Source organism: Podarcis raffonei, chromosome 10, assembly GCF_027172205.1.
Source record: "Podarcis raffonei isolate rPodRaf1 chromosome 10, rPodRaf1.pri, whole genome shotgun sequence".
Lineage (NCBI taxonomy): Eukaryota > Metazoa > Chordata > Lepidosauria > Squamata > Lacertidae > Podarcis > Podarcis raffonei.
In genome coordinates this window covers 56,217,704-56,236,865 of record NC_070611.1, presented here as the reverse complement: position 1 = coordinate 56,236,865, position 19,162 = coordinate 56,217,704, and the positions used below count along the sequence as shown (strand labels likewise).

Genomic DNA, 19,162 nt, shown 5'->3' with positions numbered 1-19,162 from the left:
CCCCAGAGGGAGGATGAAGTATGTGAGTGTGATGATGCTGGGGGCAGATGCTCCTTCTTCAGTGAGTGAGGTTGTGGACTCCACATCAGAAGGGGAGCTGCACCCAGGATCAGCCCCAGACAGGACTAACCCATAGTGTCATTGCTCCGTGGCCCACGGATTTATCGTTTCCACTCTGGCTCCAAAGATCCCATCACAGAAGCCCGAGTACAACCAGAGTCTTGCCATCTCTGTAACCATTGTTGATGTTCTCATGGACTTCTTGAAGACATCTGGGTGGTCATGGTGTGTGTGTGTGTGTGTGTGTGTGTCTGAGAAGTGTAAATACTGAAGTATGGTGAGCTATTTCAACCAATAAAATGTGTTTACTTCACAGTGAATGAACCGGGAGATTATTCCCTTGACTGGAGCTTGAGGTATATATTTATACAACCTTACATACTGAAACCAGCTATTCTCTTGGATTATGTCCTAGAGCAGGCATCCCCAACCTTCAGCCCTCCATGTTTTGGCCTACAACTCCCATGATCCCTAGCTAACAGGTCCAGTGGTCAGGGATGACGGGAATTGTAGTCCAAAACATCTGGAGGGCCGAAGGTTGTGGATACCTGTCCTAGAGCTTCCTCTTTTTTTACTATATTTTGAGTCTATGACATACAGGTGCACGCTGTTATGCCGTGGTAAGAAATCCCCTCTTCAAATGAGAATTTTTTGCGCTAAAAGAACTTGAATTCCTTCACAGGCATTTTATCAAAGAATGTTTTTGCTTCTTTTCCCAGAAATGCAGAGTGTCCATTCTGTATACAGTACAAGGAAAAACAGAGGGGTCGCCCCAACCTCATTTTTAAGGTTCCTGCTTATTCAGATCTGCCAAGCAATTAACTTTCAGGCAAACAAAGCTGGTTCTAAACAAAGCCAAGAGACATTCTGATGTCAGTACCCATTAATGTGAATTGAGCGGACTTCTTATGTCTCTTTCGAGATCTGCAGTCCTTTGTACATCAGCGGCGATGGCTTTCGAAAGTCGCTAATGGGTTTCTGAAGTGCCAGAACTATTTGGGAAGGGCACCCTGGTCCGTGGTGCTGACATAATTATGAAGCTTCAAGTAGTAGCAAACACAGACCAGGATTAGCATAAACCTCCATCTATTTCCATGCCTGTAGGCAGAGATTCTCCCAACCCTTGGTCCATCTAGCTCAATATTGTCTACACTGACTGGCAGTAGCTCTCCAGGGTTTCAGGCAGGGGGCATTCCCAGCGCTACCTGGACATGCTAAGAACTGAACCTGGGCTCTATAGAGTAGGTGCTCGTAATGTTACCAGTCATGTTGAATAGTGGATCCACATTGCTCCTCATTGCAAGAAAACAAACAAAATTGTAATACCAGGGATGTTTGTCTATTTAGAAGTCCGAAAGAGGTATGCTTCTCTTCTAGTCTATTGGCAATGCCCATTTCTATGAAAAGGGAGGCAATGGAGATGTAAAATGTCAGTGCTGAATTTGTGGCTGAAATCACTTATGCATTCAAAGCAAGAAAGGGAGCAGGCAGGGTTGAGGATATGTATGTTTGTTGTTATACTTTAAAAAAAAATCAGTGAAGATAATTAAAAAATAAAATAAATGTAGGTCGATACGAACACCAGTTTTTCCCATGCTGTAATTTTTCATCTGTGAGGGTCTAGCAAGTGTAGCATCTTGAGCAATGCTTGCAAGAGGTACTGATAGATGATAGATAGATATAGTACTTTATAGCAATACTCAGGACAGCTTATAATGTAGGAAAAGAGGATACTTGGCTGTATGAAGGTTCTTTTTCTGCTGTCTTTGACCAAGGTTCAGGAGTGTATTTGTGAATCTGTAAAATAGCCCACAGTCACTGGTAATGTTGGAAAGGTTCTGGCTCGCTGTGCTTTCTGCGAAGAAGGTCCCAGGTTTAGTTTCTGGCATTTCCAGGTAAGGATGAGAAAGAACTCACTCTGAAATCCTGAAGAACATCCACTACCGAGAGGTGTAGACATGGCTGACTAGATGGGCCAGTAATCTAACTCGGGGTATTGGCAACTTCCTATCAGCCTCTGTTCCTAAAACACTGCAAATCCCAGGCCTGAATGCTTCCATCTGTACTGTCATGTCCAGGTTACTTCTTTGCGTGTTTTATCAATGCACCTGAATGAGGAAAAGATACCAAGGAAGCTGAAGGAGAAGTTGTGGCCCTCTAGATGCTGTTGGATGACCATTCTTTTCCCCCATATTAATTTGCCCCCATATTAATTGTCTCACTGGGACTGATGGGAGAGAGTCCTTCATCTTTGAACTAAATGGAATGGGAGAGATCATCTTGTTCCTGCCGCACTCCAAACATCAGATAAAAACTTGCTGTTTTAACAAAGCTGTGGAGTTATCTACAATCAATAACTTACAGTTGTCACACAAGCTAATTTGGTGCTCAAATCCAGTTCTCTCTTTTAGCAGAATGGTAAAATTATTTCAGATGCACATATATATTTGGGCAACAATAGTGGCATTCTGTGTCCAGCTGGGACAGGACTTTTGAATCTGGAAATGGTTTGCCCTGGAATTGCCTCTTTAACTTTGAGATAATCAAAACAAGTGTCCTAATAAATTACCCAAGGCATTTCTAATTCAGTTGCTTTCCTGTATATTGCTCAAGACGTTACTAGTTTAGCTGTTTTCTATTTTGTTGTTGTTTGTTTGCAACTTGGTCTATATGTGCAGAGAATTTTCTTTGTTGTCAATCGTCCACTTAAATTAACAACTAAGTGGGTGGCCACTTCTACTTTTCCCATCATGACTGCCAACTCCCTTCTGGTCACAGACGTGCCATAGACCAACAGAATGAATCTCACAGCCCCGGCTGGGGAACCCTTGACCTACTGAGTGTGCTCATGCCTGAGTGGCCATTTAAACCGGGGTCTCTCTGGTGCTAGTACTACATGTTGCTGGAATAGTGTGGGAAGAAGTCACTGTAGGGGAAGTGGATCCCAAGATGATGAGGTGAAGTGTGAACTGGGTCTCCGTCACTTGCCAAGCCATCCATCTCTACATGTGGAGGCTTGTGGCACTGCTATGTCATCTCCACAGAGGGCCGTAGAGCAGTGCTCCCCCAAGGGGGTACAAGATGGTACGCAGTACCGGCACCTTTCTTTTTTGTTTTGTTAAAAAGTTTGGCACTTACTGTGTAACAGCTTCACGGTGAATACCGGCACCTATTTTTCTAGGGGGGAAAGCACTGCCGCAGAGTACTCACTCAGGCTTTCAACATCTCCATTAATATGTCTACAGATCACAATAATTTCCGAAGCTTGAATAATTTATTTTATTCACAAGCAATTTCTACAGCATAGACATTTTTATTAGCGTCAGAGGAGCCCTCCCCCTTTAATAGGGAACCCTCCCCGCAAAAAAACTGATCCTAGTACAGTTACTGTGGTTAACAAAGGCTCTATTTCTGTACACATCCAAGAGTTTCTGGTTACATCAGTTATTAAAATAATATGCCTATTGTAGAGGCCTGGTATTTAGTTTGGGAGAGATTCAGGTGTCAAGTGTTCTCTCTGGGAATCTGGTTTGGGAGAGATTCAGGTGTTTGGGAGAGATTCAGGTGTCAAGTGTTCTCTCTGGGAATCTGGTTTTCCACCTCAAGGCTGCCCCCGTAGTGTAGTGTAGTGGAAGGAGAACAGAGATCTAGGAATGTATATATATTTAGAACAGGAATGGTGCATCATCTGCAAGAGTGCCAGGCATCTGAAGGACGCTCCTTGCTCTGGCAAGTGAATGTGGTATTGATGAGGCTTTCAAGTTTTACTTGAAAAAACATCATCTGCCACAGAAGGCAGATAAGCATCAAAGTTGGAGAATGTGGTAAATAATTAGCCAGAGGCTGGATATCTGCCTCCCCAGCTTTCTGTATCACTGGGTTCCTTCTTCATGCTAACAGTCTGGTAACACTCCATCGCAAGAGTGCATAATGCAGCCTGATGCCCTCTGGCTGTTTTTTGTTTAATTTATTATAACATTCATGCCCTGCCTTTCTTCCAAGGAGCTCCAGGTGGCCTATATGGTTCTTTCCCCTCTTTGTTTTATCATTGCAGGAACCCTGTTAAGTTAGACCAAGAGACAATGACCGGCCCAAGATTACTCAGTGAGCTTCACGGCTGAGGTGGGATTTGAACCCTGGTCTACCATGGACCTGGTCTTCCCCCTGGACCAAAGGGCAGCTGTGCAGATAACCCTCTGGCCTTGAGCAATTGGCTGATCAAATTGGTTCTTCCTTGTTACCAAATAAATAACTCCACATGCAACTTTTTACTTTTTCTTTTTAAAAAATGTTCTATAGATATATACATATAGATACAGTCTTCAAAACACACTTTGGATGTTAGGACTGTAGGCACTGTGATTTATGTATACCCCATCAAGTAAAGAAGACAAATTGGCTGAGTGTTCTGTAGAACAAAAATGGGTTTTCTGTGGAAACGATGGGGGAGTGAGGGATCAAGGCAATTCCATGGTATTGCTGAAAGACAAGAATAATGCATGCTTTCCCCAACCCCTTCAGTACTAGATGGTGGAGATATGATGATCGTTAGGGAAACCTCCAACAGAGTTACTTCTTACTTAGTTCAGGTTAATGGAACAAATATACACTCAAGTGTTTTCCTTTCTTAACAGCTGTGCAAATATTTTGCTCCCAACTTGCTGTGAGCCAGCAAGTTCTGTGGATGCGGACTATGATGGGCCAGTGACATTGCTGGCTGTTGCCCAGTCTGGAAACTTATCCAAGTGAAAGAGTCTAATTCCCCAAGTATTTATTGCCACTGTAACAACCACTAGACCAATCAGATTGACACCAAAGCCAGCTTTGATCTATGAATGAAAAAAACAAGGGAAACAGACCACATTAATTGTCATCAGTTAAGGTAGGACTTCTCTCAAGGTAGCAAGGGGTACAGGTAGACATGCCTTCAATGAAATTATGAGATTAATCATTTTTCTAAAATGGTCTGGACAAAATCCTCAACATTAGCAAGGGGTGGTGAGATTTCAGTTCATCCTAGAGCAGGTGAGAAATCTCTTTTGTACTGTGGTTGTTTTCCACATTTTAACACAAGCGCATCCACAACCACACCTTCCTTTGGCCCTTCGCCATCTGATCCAGTCTGCTTGTAAATTGTGCTATCAACTTCATTGATGAATCTGCTGATAATGGGGCAGGGTAATTCTCTTGGTTTTGCCTTTGTGCCATAGCCAGGTAACTCATTCTGCACAACACCTGGCTGAGAACCTGACTCTTAAGTTTTGTCTTACTTCAGGAAACCTCAGACCCAAGGTAAAAGGTATGCATGCATTTAAACCAACACATGCCTGTCTCTATGTTAGTGTTTTTGTTGCTCTCGTAGAAGTGCCTGTTGGGGTCATGGGCATGTGGGTTCCGACATACACATGTAACAGAACTGAGATAATATCTGAATGGAGGATGGAAGGGGTGCATGCACAGAAACCTTTGGCACTTGTGTAAAATTATTTACCCTATTGTACAGAGGTAAGAGGCTCTTCCTTGGTCCCCATTGAAGATTCCTCAAGCACACTCCTTGTGCAATTCACAGAAATGTTGACATCCAATCTGAACTCACAATTGAAATGATAGATGCTACCCAGTTTCAAATTTGGGGGGAAACCATCATTTAAGCACTACAACAAAACAGTTGCAGTGTTAAGTGATTATTATCACTGCCCCTTATCTAACCAATTTGATCACTGATCATTCTGGATGCATCACTCTTGGTACTTACCATATCTTTGATCTGGCAGTGCCCATAATTGAAGACAATGGCATTTGGGGGGTTGCCCACTGGCAGCATCACCGCAAAAGAGATGCACATGGTGACAGGGATCAGGGTGTACAGAGGGTTGATTTGTAGGGTTTCCGACTGGAAAGAGAAAGGGGAGATATGAGCATTTGTAGTCAAAGAAAGTAGTAGACTACCAAAACCTATTCCTCGCAGGAAACCATTGTTTTTCAGAGCCAATGTCAGGTAGTAGATAGAATAAGGTAAAAGGTAAAGGACACCTGGACGGTCAAAGTCAACTACGGGGTTGCGGTGCGCATCTCACTTTCAGGCCAAGGGAGCCGGCATTTGTCCACAGACAGCTTTCCGGGTCATGTGGCCAGCATGAGCAAACAGATTCTGGCGCAATGGAAACCAGAGCGCACAGAAATGTCATTTACCTTACCGCTGCAGCTGTACCTATTTATCTACTTGCACTGGCGTGCTTTCAACCTGCTAGGTTGGCAGGAGCTGGGGCTGAGCAAAGGGGGCTCACCCCATCATGGGGATTCAAACTGCCGACCTTCTGATCGGCAAGCCCAAGAGGTTCAGTGGTTTAGACCACAGCACCACCCGTATCCCTTAGTGGATAGAGTATTAGATCAAGGCCTTCAAAGTGGTACCTGTAGGCACCACTGCACCCAAGTCCCCTTGTCCTTTCATTTTTAAAATTTGGGCTGGCGGGGGTGCAGGTTCTGGTTGTTTGCCCTGGGGGAGGGGTTGCCTTAGGTTGGGGGCAGAACGTTACTTTTTTTGGTCTGTGTTTTATTTGTTTTGTGGGAGGGGACTTGGTGTTTTGCCTTCTATTTGGGAGGGGGCGGTTGAGCACCATCCATTTTTCTTCTGTGAAATGGGTATTTTGTAGTGTCCACAACAGTTTCTGGGTCCTAAAACGTTGCTGACTCCAGGACTCAGGCAGCAATCTTATATCCATTTACCTGAGAGCGCTTACTTTTAGGTACGCATGTGTAGGATTACTCTACAATAATATGTTTGTTTCGGCAAGTTTTAGGGTCTTCGTTTTGTATTGTTTTCAAACTTATTTTCAGTTGCATTTGTACTGCTTTAAAAATCATTTTAGCTGTTTTTAAGACATGTCTGCAAGTTGCCTTGAGACATATCTGTAACTAGGTGATTGATTGATAATAAATTGATCTGTACTCACCATGCTGCATAAAATAGGAAGGAAGATGGTTATAGTTGCTGGGTTACTAACAAACTCTGTTACTACGGAGACCAGGACGCAGGCCAACAGACTGACAGCCCAAGAGGGAAGGCTACTCAGGGATAACATTTGTCGCCCAATCCATGTGGAAAGGCCGGAAGTCTGTGGGGGAAAGACATTGGGTGAAAAAAACTGAAGTCGGACATCTCCAGTCCATCAGCATCTTTTCAAGACATCAGTCCCACTACTCTGCAGGAATACAGAATGGACTGGTCATTACACTGATCTGTACACACATAACTGAATACCAAGTTGGGCTATGTGGCCTGGGTTCAGCTAAATTTGCAGAAGATAGCACAAGGACCCTCAATAACGCAATGGGGCTTTCCCTCATCTCTGCCCCCACCTTCCAAATGCCCTGCTTGGAGATACTTTCTCCGACATCTTCCTGTCACGGAGCAGGAGGAGGCAGTGGGCTTGATGCCTGGTGGAGAAACTTCAGAGAATTTACATGGGCCAGAAGCCAGAGAAATGACATTGGTTACTATAGTTTTCCTAATAATTGCAGCAATGATTATATTTATATATTCCCACTTTTTGGTGGAAAAGTAAAAACCCACTTAGATTAAAATGTTCACAAGAACTGTTGTTCCCTAAGTAGGTTTTCCTCATAAATTTAAGGTGACCCTACAATTCTGATTTGGCAATCCCTGTACAGTAATCTATTTCTGCAAAACTGTATGTGTGTTCTTAGTATAGTGCACTCTTGCATTTTTTATTTTTTAAAAAGTTGTTCAGAATAGTGAGTGGGGGATCTCTCGTCATAACGGGAGCTTGCTGAAAGAAATGGTCTTCATGTTGCTTCCATTTCAGTATGCTTATGTTAATCTTGCCTTCAGAGTAGAGTAGGGAAGCGGGGGATATTGTTTTGCTGTTTTGTTTTAGCTATTTACTTGTTTTTATCCTGTATTTTATTCTGTGAATCGCCCTAAGATCGTATGATGGGTGGTATATAAATCTAATGAATAAAATAAAAAATAAATAAAAATAAACTAAGGATTGAGCCTGGGGCCTTCCTGTAGCCACCAGGAATTCTTTGGTTTCATGCTTTTGGTCTATTGTGATTTTACTAACTGGATTGCATTAACATTCATTTATAATTTTTGCTCAATGCATTTTTATGTATTGCTGGAACCCGACCTGGAGATCATGTCAACATGATGAAGGATGGTGTACAAATTAATAGAACTAAATCAATGTTTTTGACCCACTCCTAAATTTGGGAGGGACCGAGGGTCTCAAAATGGGGTGAGGATTTCCAACTGCAGGGAATTCACTGCAATGCTGAATTCACTTTATCTCTAACTTTGACTAGGCCCCAATATTACAGTGAAAGTCATCCAGGCATCAGTCTTCAGAGTATAATTTCAGTCCAATGTCATGGGGACATCTGTAGATGAAATATACTCGAAGTCGAGAGTGGATTTCATGCTCTTTATTCAGCTCATAGTGGTGAGAAGGAATGAAAGTTCCCCCAGAATGTCTGCTTTATATACATTATTTACACAATGGGCCCCACATGATTGGCTAATTCCGGGATTCTCCTGTAGGCCAATCAGGTCGCGGATTCACTTCCACCTGGAGCTGGATTGGGTGGCTCCTGTGGACCAATTAGACTGCTGCATTCTGGAGCCTATTGTTCTAGGACCAATCAGACTGCTGCCTTTTGGATCCTATTCAACTCAGTACATAACAGTAGAACAGGAAGGAGAAAAAGAGAGAGGGAGGAAGCTCAAAGAATAATAGCTAAGGGGGCACCAGAGAGAGTGAAACTGAGTGAATAGGGTGTGTGTGACCTGAGATAAAACAGCATTCTCTTGAAGAGAGATGCATCATTGTTAAAGAGCTCTGACATGTGCGGATCCCAGTTTTATAGCACAGGGGGTTATCTGGGGATAATGGTGTTACCTTGCATCCAGCTGCTAAAGCATAACCTCCTCCAACCAAGACCACAATCTCCCAGGGCATGGTTTTCTCAAAGTCCTTCCAGGTGATTATTGGTTCCCCTGCGTTAACATTGGTGGAATTAGGAACATCTCCTGCATCAAAGCAAAACACACATAGAAAAATAAAATTGTCATTTTCCCAGGTTCCTTTGCAAACTCAGATTGGCGTGGAACACATTGTCAGGAAATGTTCACAAAGAAACACAGAGTCCTGGAACAGGACTGAGAGGAATGAAGACATCCTCCCTCTGCATTGGTTGCTTGCTCTGAACTTTTTTATAAAAAAACAAAACCCACAAATCTTGTTAGAAACTGGAGCCTATATGAAACCGCATACACTGAGGATGTGCCAAAAAAGAAGGCTTGGGTTAAAAGTGGTCTCACTTAGCAGTCGCAAAAGGCCAACATTTTCTTCTGAGGGGCAAAATGTTGTTCCTGTTCTGCTTTCAATTTGCTGAAGTGAGTGTGTGAAGCAAACTGTGATCATGCCCAGCTGAAACAAGCCTGGAGAATCTGAGGTAAGGAAGAGGCAACCCCTAAATTGTGGAATCCCCCCCCCCACCAAAAGGTTTGTTTAGACCTTTAGCTTCTGCAATATGCTGAATATACACCTCTTTAACCTGGCCTTTGACATTATATATTGGGAGGGGAGGCTGATGGGACAAAAGAGCTGAGAAAATGGAAGCTGGCCCCAGCCAGAGTCTAGTGAAAAGAAAAGCCTCAGGGAAAGAAGTTTGGCCCTCCTATAAAAAGAAAGAATTTATTAATCTAGCAGAAGACCACTGCCTTCTTTTACAGCAGCCTTACCCAACGTTTTGGACTACAACTCCCATATAGCTTAGCCAGCATGGTTGTATGATGCTGGGGTTGATGGGAGTTGTAGTCCCAAACATCAGGAGGGCAACATTTTAGGTAAGGCCAGTGTCAGGGAACTGCCATCAGCTCAGAGGCGAGAGATGGAAGGGCAGTTGTGTTACAGGGAGCCTCCGAAAATCTTGCGAAGCAGTTCCTCTTCTGGTGAGGAGGAAAGCCCCACCTCCAGTGGAGAAGAGGTGCAGCGACCAGGGGATGCTAGGGAGAGCCTCAACACCAAGCCGAGCAAACCGGAGAGGCGGGAAGTTCGCCCCTGCCAGCGCCCATTCTGTGCAGTAGGCTCTGGTGCAGGGAGGGATGGAAAAGGTTGGGGGCGATGCGACTTTTATGCTGGGGGAGGTACAAAAACCGACCACTCCCAGATTCTGCTAGCGACTGAGCCAGACATGAACTTACAACGCTCTTCACTGTAAATCGTTTGCACCAAGAATAAAGTCTGGAAAAGACAGGTCGGAGTCTTGCCTGTTTACTCTCGAGCAACCACACCATCATCTGACAGCCAGTTTTCAGGAAAGCCTCAGAGTTCACAAGCAAACTAGAATGCAAATGGCTGGAATTGGCCCCATGTGGTTAATCATCATACATCATTGCCTCTTACCTACGTATGTTACGCAAATGCTCCCAATGGGAGCCAATCTGGAAACAAGTATTATCTGAAGCTCACTGTTGTGACTGATTTGAATGTGTGAACTCCCCTGCAGGTACTTTGTGTGTGGCTGGAGACCAAAAGGAGCTAATACAAGATGTGTCGAGTGCTCTTATGTTTGAGTCCCTCATACCTTTCCTCTTCTTTCCAAAGCATGGCTTCTTTGCTGGAATCAAGAAGAGGAGGAACCCAAGGAAAACAGAGACTGTGGCATCGGTCCGATAGCCTTTCCTAGGGAAGAGACATGGGAGTTGTTTTATAGAAGGCAGGGAAAACAGGCAGCAAAGATCTGTGTGGCTCCTCCTGTTTCCTCTTAGTGGTTTGTTGCAAGTTTTACTGGCATGCTGCTCATGTTCTTGCAGTTCTTAGACTCCATGTTACATCCCCCAAACACCACGCCATATTTCTTATACATGTGATAGGAAGAGTAACACCAGGGTGAGTCCTAATATATATCTCAAGTGTCAAAGGCCATGACAAAGAGATGTGTCTTCAAAATGCTAGGGAAACTACAAAATGAAGGTGCCAAATCTACCTCTGTGGGGAGGGAATTCCACAGCATGGGGGCAGCCGCAGAAGATGCCATCTCCTGAGCTGTCATCCCTCAAATCTCTGAAGGTGGTACAACAACAAAGGAGGTCTCAAATCTTACAACCTGAGAGGGTCTGGAGGGAAGGAGATGGTCCTTCAGATATTTGGGGCTGAAGCTTCACATATATATCCTCAGAAAAACTGAAAAACTATGCTTGTAAGCTGTGCCAGCGCATTTATCACCATAAATGGCTTAAGTGTAGCACAGACAGAAGGACTTGCTCACAAATGTATTGACAGCTGCACGCATTATTGTAGCTAGGAAGTGGAAGGGGCAAGCATAATTTAAATGGAAGAATGGCATCAAGAGGTGTGGGATATAGCTATTAATGATAAATTAACATGTGTCATTAAGGTAAGATGGGGAATATGCAGGAGAAATGATTTTGAGGAGATATGGAGGGTGCTTGTAGAATTTGTACTGTTAAAGTGGAAAGGGGTCAAACCATCGCAAGAGGTGTTGAAATTTCGGGAGGTTGGATAGTTACAATGGAATGGTCTTGGTGGTGGTGGGGCATTTGCCTGACACCAAATGTGGCGCTGGAGGCCTCATTGACATTTCAGTATTAAATATGGCACCAAATATCACACAGGTCCTTCTCGCCCAGTCTGCCCCTCCCAACTCCACTTGGAAAAGTTATTGCTACGAACTAGGAACTTACTTTCCAAAGAAGGATGACCAGCCTGGGACAAATCCAGGCTCCCTTGTAAACCAGAGCAAAGTCATCAAGATGAAAAAGAACGCTGTCACCCACTCTGGATAACTAGAAAGGAAATGGGACAAGGGGAAGCATTTAATACATTTAATACTAGAGAGGCCAATAAAGAAAGATTTTACCGATTAGCAGTTAGCTCTTTTTTTTTTAGTTAAAAAAACAAACACTCAGCTCCTCAATTGATAGCTGTGCATGTGTAGCAACGGGCAATTTTTCCATCCTCTCAGTTTCTCATTTTCCCAATCTTAAATTCTCCACATTAGTTTATGATTTTTTCAAAGTAAAGAGTCTGCCTGAAAATCCATCAGAATTTATTCTAATATGCACCTTTTTGTAAGCAATTCTTTTCTAGTACGATCGTTTCTACAAAGCAGGTTCCCCTAATATAATGCATTTTTGTATGTCATGTTCATTAATGTTAATTATATGCTTTTCTAGCTGCACTCTAACTTGATACATGCATTTCTGCTTGGCTGGAGAACTGTACTGCAAAATTCAGAGAAGTGTGAACTTCAAAGAACACCTGAGTTTTGCTTCATGTAATGTTATAGAAAGTACAAATTATGTAACTTTACCTTTAAATGCAAATTGAATCAAATTCTCCGATGCCTATGCATGAGAAGCAAAACCTACACAGTTCTTCAAATATTTAAAGGACTAGAAGACAGAACAGACTCAAGAGGTAACATAGGCAGTTTCTGTATACCTAGCCAGACCATTGGTTCATTGAACACAGTATTTTCTACGCTACTTGGCAATGGCTTTCCAAAGTTCCAAACAAGGAAAATGCTCAGTCCTACCTAGAGATGCTGGGGATTGAACCTGGGTCCTTCTGAATGCAAAGCAGGTGCTCTACCACTGAGCTACAGCCCTTCCCCTTGGGTGGAAATGGAAGGGAAGCAGATTGTGGCTGAAGCTCAAGAGAAACTTCCTACTGATAGGAGCTGTTTGACAGACTGACTTGGGAGGTGGTGGATCTCTCCTTTGCTGTAGATATTTAAGCAGAAACTAGACAGGATGCTGTGAGTGCTAAACCTGGTGATGTTTAATGTCCTTTCCAAAGCTATGACTCTATGATTTTACCTAATATTTCCCAGTTTCTCATATTCTTCCTGGATTCTCTTCTCAGACATCTCTTCCCGTCTGGTCTTCTTCTTCTTGCTTAGTGAACATGTCTCTTTAAAACTGAAAATAATGTGAGGCATGGAAACAGAAAGCAATTAGAGTTGTATAACTCGGTTTGCACCAAATATTCTCTATTTTCATCACTCAACTTGAAATCCATATACTGGATAAAGGTGAGCCAATTACAATCCCTCTCTCAAACCCACCCAAACTGTACCATTTTTGGGTGATAGTGAAAATAAACAGGGGTAGATTCCCTTCTGCATAGTTTCCACTGAAATGTGGTTTCTCTTCACAGGTGGGGAACCTGTGGCCTTCCAGAAGTTGCTGGACTACAACTCCCATCAGTCTTAGCCAATGTGCCCAAAAGTCAGGGATCATGGGCATGTAAGGAAAAACTGTGAGTAAACTAAGAAAATCTCTTGCAGATATCCCACAGAAATAAATGGGATTTGCAGAGCAGTGTGCAATATACAGTGTACTTTTACGCAAAGACTATCACATCCCCAAAGTGAAGCATGGATGACAACACTTCTGTAGATGATCTGCACAAAATAAGGCAGGGGGTTTTGCTGTTGGCAAACTTTAATTTGTTTCTTTGCTCATTCCCAATATTTCAGGGCAAGCCCTCCTGATGTATCTCTCACACATGATGAAAAACATAAAACACACCTAAAAACATATTTTAACAATTACAGCGATAACCATTTAAACCAGGGGTAGTCAATGTGGTGCCTTTCAGATGTTTTTGGATTCCCAGCTCCCCTTGCCCCAGCCAGTCTGACCAATGGTTGGGAATAATGGGAGTTGTGGTCCAGCATCACCAATCCAGCCCCTTATATTACATGTATTTGCATGACTAGCAACCAAAGGATGATGGGAGTTGTAGTTCAACAACATCTGACTAACATGTTGGCTACCAATAATTTAAGTGATTAAAATACCCAGCCCAGCACCTTAACTAAAAGCATACTGAAACAGGGATGGCTTTTCAGATGTTCTTGGAGTCCAGCTCCCACCAGCCCCAGACACAGCAGCCGATAGTCAGCACTGAAGGCAGTGCATCCAATATCATCTGGAGGGCCAGAGATTCCTCACCTCTGAGCTAAAATGAGCTGGCCCCTACATCTCTACCACCTGTGTTTTGCAAGAAATGGTTCTGAACACAGCATGAAAAGCTGGTGCAATCTGCACCTGAGCAAAGAGCATTTCACAGTAAGCCCCACAGCACTCAGGTCAGGACTCTAGCAACAAGACTCTACCGCAGCAGTAGCAGCTTATCAGAAGAAAGTACATCAAGCCAGCTGGCCGCCGTTCTTGAATACTGCTGATGCAGCTGGCCAAAAGGCAGAACTTCAAACATAATGCCGCTGTTATTCTCCAAACTCCACTGACTCAGCAATTGGTCAGGTGACTCACGGAATCGACAATGCTTCTCCATTCACGATAAACCTGTTCTTGCTCTTTAGCCTCCTCAGGAAAGGGGCAGCTCAGTAGCAGAGCACATGTTTTGCATGAAGAAACCCCCAAGTGTGATTTCCACTTAAATGGTCATGGAGCAGACAATGAGAAGGACTTCTACTGGAGACCTTCAAGAGCCACTGCTGGTCAGAGCAAACAACAAAGGGCTAGAGCAGGGATAGCCAACACAGAAACTGTCAGACTCCAACTGCCATTAGTCTCAGCCAGCATAGTCAATGGTCAGAGATGATGGGAGTTGCAGTCCAGCCATCAGGAGGAAACCATGTTGGCTGCCACTGAGCAACAACGTGGGATGACACAGCTTCATGTGTCCTTCTTTCTGAGCGCACAACTTATTGGGAAACAAGGCATCCTTTGGGAGAGCCAAGACATTCTATCTCCTAGCCTCTGACTCACTCACCCTCAGTCAGTGAGTCTGTCATCACAGCCAGAAAATATATATTCATTTCTCTGAATCAACAGCACCAGGGAATCAAGTCTTGGCTAGTTTTGAAGCTTCACAGGAGTGACCCTATTTACAGGGTAGCTTCCTCCTCTGGTGCATCTTTGTTTTTGTACCTCTTTGTACTTCTCCAAGCAGGATTCCACCACAACCCCTGCTCCTCCATGCTGCAAAGAGCAGCTGGAACCAAGGAAAAGTTGCCCTTGATGCAGCCTCCCACAAAGTTGGCTAATTTTGTGGAACCAAGTGCTGAAATCCAGTTACACAAAGTACCTGGGGACAAGGACACGGATCATAAAAAGAAGCTGCTGGATCAGACTAAGGGCCAATCTAGTTCAGCATCCTGTTCTCACAGTGATCCACCAGATACTGCAAGCAGGAAGCGAGCACAACAGCACTCTCTTCACCTGCGATTCCCAAGAAATGGTACCCAGAGGCCTACTGCGTCCAACAATGGAAGAAGAACCTAGCTATCATGTCTAGTAGACTCCAATAGCCTTATCCTCCATGAATTTGTCTAATCCTTTTTTAAAATCACCCAAGTTGGTGGCCATTACATATCACTTATAGGTGCAATAGGTAAGGTAAAGGGACCCCTGACCCTAATGGTGACAACTGTGGGGTTGCGGCGCTCATCTCGCTTTACTGGCCGAGGGAGCCAGCGTACAGCTTCCGGGTCATGTGGCCAGCATGACTAAGCCGCTTCTGGTGATCCAGAGCAGCGCACGGAAGCACTGTTTACTTTCCCGCCGGAGCGGTACCTATTTATCTACTTGCACTTTGTGCTTTCGAACTACTAGGTTGGCAGGAGCATTGACCAAGCAACGGGAGCTCACCCCGTCGCGGGGATTCGAACCACTGACCTTCTGATTGGCAAGTCCTAGGCTCTGTGTTTTAACCCATGGCGCCACCCACATCCCTATGGTGCAATAGTTGTAGTTTAATTATGTGGTTCTCAGCAGGGTAAGTGACCTACTCAACTAGGGCTCATCATCTTCAATTCTGGGTATTGCCATGCAAGGTCCAGGTTTCTTTGCCTGATCTCTGGGTGGCAGGTGAATCAAGCAGGGCGTCCCAGCCTTCTTCCTCCTAACCTGCCTAGCCTGACTTCTTCTTGTGCTGCATTCTCTCTCTCTTGCCTCCTGCCCTTCAGTTTCCCTTTCCTCTTTAAAGGGGTCTGGTCTCACCTCTGGCTCTGCCCTCTACATACTTGTGACAATTCCAAAGCCTCTTGTTGTTATCTAAGTCAATCCGAGGTAGGAAGGAGCGAATCTGTCAATTCTGGTTTCACTCAGTTTCTCATTTTCCTAGCCTTAAATTTAGTTTTCCACATGAGTTTGCAAATTCTTTTTAAGTTCTCATGAAAAGTTATATGCATTTCTTCTAGAAACATGTTTTGCAAGCAATTTTCCTTAATATAATGCATGTTTGTATGCATGCACAATTTTTTATGCCCAGTTTACCCAGCATATGCATTTTTGTATATGTTTACCTGACCGGAGAACTGTATTTCAATATTCAGAGAAGGGCAGATTTTTAAGGATGACTATGAATTAGGTCGATTCACATTCAAATGTGAACTGAATTGAATTTCTTCCCCATGATGTCACTCATAAATGACAGTGCCCACAACCACACTGGGTTGATGCTGGCAATGCCAGGATGGCACAGGGGCATCTCACCAAACCCTGACACTGTCACGATAAGAATCAAGCTTCTGCTCAAACAAACCCTGTTCCAGAGGACCTTCTTGCCCCCATCTTCTCCCTTGCTTTGTCCTACACTTTTGACCCACTGTCTAGGTCAGGAAGAATAGTCTTTGGTGTCTTCACATATTCCCTCCTCTTGAACTATTGCAGCATCAGGTTTCCAGGAGAATATATTCCTGAATGAACTGCAGTAAGCAGGAGTCAGAGATTAATGAGCCTCAGAATCCACTAATGTTTCATAATAGGCTGCTAACGCTTTAATTCCCTTACGGATTTTTTAAAAAACCAACCCTTGTTAGAGAGAATATTTGGAACTGTAATGTGGAATGCAAATGCTCTTTGTGAAAGAACTGTGGATCATGTTAGGACTTGTCATGGGATTATAAATTATTTCTGATTTACTATAGCCCCCCCTTTTTTGCTAGGGAACAGACAACTTATGGGACTGAATGGTAAAGCACATGGAACAGATTCATATTTAATGCCAGAAAAAGCCAGTAGCAACCAGAGGTTTTTAACATCTTCCAGCTATTCATGTACTAGCATGAAAACTATTTCTTTATTTAGCATAGTTCTCAATGTGACTTGAAGAACAGAAGGCTCTGGTTTTTTTAAAAAAATAAAACCTTCAAATAGAATTGATTAATAAACTCAGGGTCATGAGCCCCACATTGGGCAAAAGATTCCTGAATTGCAGGGGTTGGAGTAGAGGAGCCTCGTGGCCCCTTCCAACTCTACAATTCTATGGTTCTGAGGGAAATCTTCACCTGCCATGAGGACAGATATCACTTGGCAAAGAATTCCAAAGAGTGGGTGCCAAAGCAGACAGGTCCTACTTTAGATACCTTCCAATCTTTCATCTGAGGAGTAAGGATGCATGAGCATCTCAATAGTCAACCAGAACAAAGCTGCACTTTTGCAAGCACACAGTGCCCGTGGAAAGCCCACAAGCAGGACCGGGGAACAACAGCATGCTTCCCTTCTGTGATTCCTAGCAGCTGGTATTTAGAGGCATACTGCCTCTGACAGTGGGACCAGAGCTTAGCCTCCATCATGGCTAGTAGCCATCAATAGCCCTCTCCTCCATGAATTTGGATAATCCTCTTTTAAAGCAAGCTAAGTTAGTGGTTGTCATGGGCCAGGAGTCACCTTCACCTGCTGAGCAGTAGCCTGAAGGAGCAGAAGGCAAAGTGACTCCACCTGCTACTGATCAGCCTTCTTGTTCCTGATGAGAACCAACTGGCTCCAGCTTTCTTAAGCAGGGTTTCCAGCCTCATTCAGTTGCTGGGAACAACATTTGTCATTACTGGCCAAACCTTGCTGCTTCTTGCTTCTCGTGACCTTGGACCCCCAGCTTACTTGACCCCTGGACTACATCAGCCTTTCTCAACATGTGGGTCCCCAGATGTTGTTGAACTACAACTCCCATCACCCCTAGCTAGCAAGGCCAGAGCTCAGGGATGATGGGAGTTGTAGTCCAACAACATCTGGAGACCTACAGGTTGAAAACCACTGGACTACATGAACTGAGGTACTCCTGACCTTAGGACTGGACTGGACCTTGTATACGGACTCTGCCTTCAGGCAAGTTCCCCCCTGAGACTCAGCTGGTTGGCTGGATTCTCCCTCCACTGAGCTCTGCTGTGGCTGGCAGAACAGGACTACGACAGTGGCTATTACTGTCTCCTGTGGGAGTGAGTTCCATGGTTTAAGTATGCATGAATCTCCCAACATTAAGCTGCATTAGATGTCTTTCCATGGCAAAAGTATTGGACATCCAATGATGCAAAATGGTGGACGTTTCTGTGAGCTTCTGCATGCAAAACATATGCTCTACTGCTGAGCTGTGCTGAGCTCTTACGAAGATCTTGCAGACCCCACTTACTTGCATCCAAGGAAAAGCCAATGCATCCAAAACCAGGTCAGCACCAGCATGATGAGGGAGATGGGTAAGCTGAGTAAGAACCAGGTTCCAAAATTCACCACTTCAGCATTGGGATAATGGCTGTAAGGAAATCAAAAACAGCCACTTTGTAGTATGCTTTTCCAGGCAGCATCAGGGACCTATACGATGCTTTTCCCTTTTCAAGTTCACCTTGTGTACTGCCTGCTTCAGGATGCCTTTAAAATACCAAGTAAACAAACGAACAGCCCCCAAAAAGATTAGTATAGCTCAGTTGGTTAGAGCATGGTGCTAATAGCACCAAGGTTGCAGGTTTGATCCCCATATGGGACAGCTGCATTGCAGGGGGTTGGACTAGGTGATCCTCAGGATCCCTTCCAACTCTACAATTTTATTATTCTATGAAAAGTCTTCATCTGCCAGCATCAGAAGGATAAGGAAGTTGTTATGCAGAACTCCCTTGACGTAAGTTCCATAATAGACAAGTCAGAGCATTAGTTAATTTCGCTCCGTATTGGTGACTCCGACTCTCCATAAATCTTTCCCAGTCCTACCTGGATTGAACCTGGCTCCTTTTGCATGCCAAGCATGGGCCATAACACCGAGTTTCAGCCTTGGATGTGTAATCTGTGAAATGGCCTTCAGGGTAACCT

General features: G+C 44.0%; 1 protein-coding gene across 1 annotated transcript in view; it reads right to left on the bottom strand.

The window, feature by feature from the left end:
- Positions 1-3,860: 3,860 nt before the first annotated feature.
- SLC13A4 (solute carrier family 13 member 4) overlaps positions 3,861-19,162 on the bottom strand; it is a 37,620-nt gene continuing 22,318 nt past the window's right edge. The window contains exons 9-16 of the mRNA XM_053405020.1: positions 18,492-18,611; positions 12,932-13,033; positions 11,795-11,896; positions 10,675-10,772; positions 8,985-9,115; positions 7,017-7,178; positions 5,816-5,953; positions 3,861-4,889 (exon numbers count right to left, since the gene is read on the bottom strand). Coding sequence (XP_053260995.1) covers positions 4,752-4,889; positions 5,816-5,953; positions 7,017-7,178; positions 8,985-9,115; positions 10,675-10,772; positions 11,795-11,896; positions 12,932-13,033; positions 18,492-18,611 — 991 coding nt within the window. The 3' untranslated portion in view covers positions 3,861-4,751. The remainder of the gene's footprint in view (positions 4,890-5,815; positions 5,954-7,016; positions 7,179-8,984; positions 9,116-10,674; positions 10,773-11,794; positions 11,897-12,931; positions 13,034-18,491; positions 18,612-19,162) is intronic.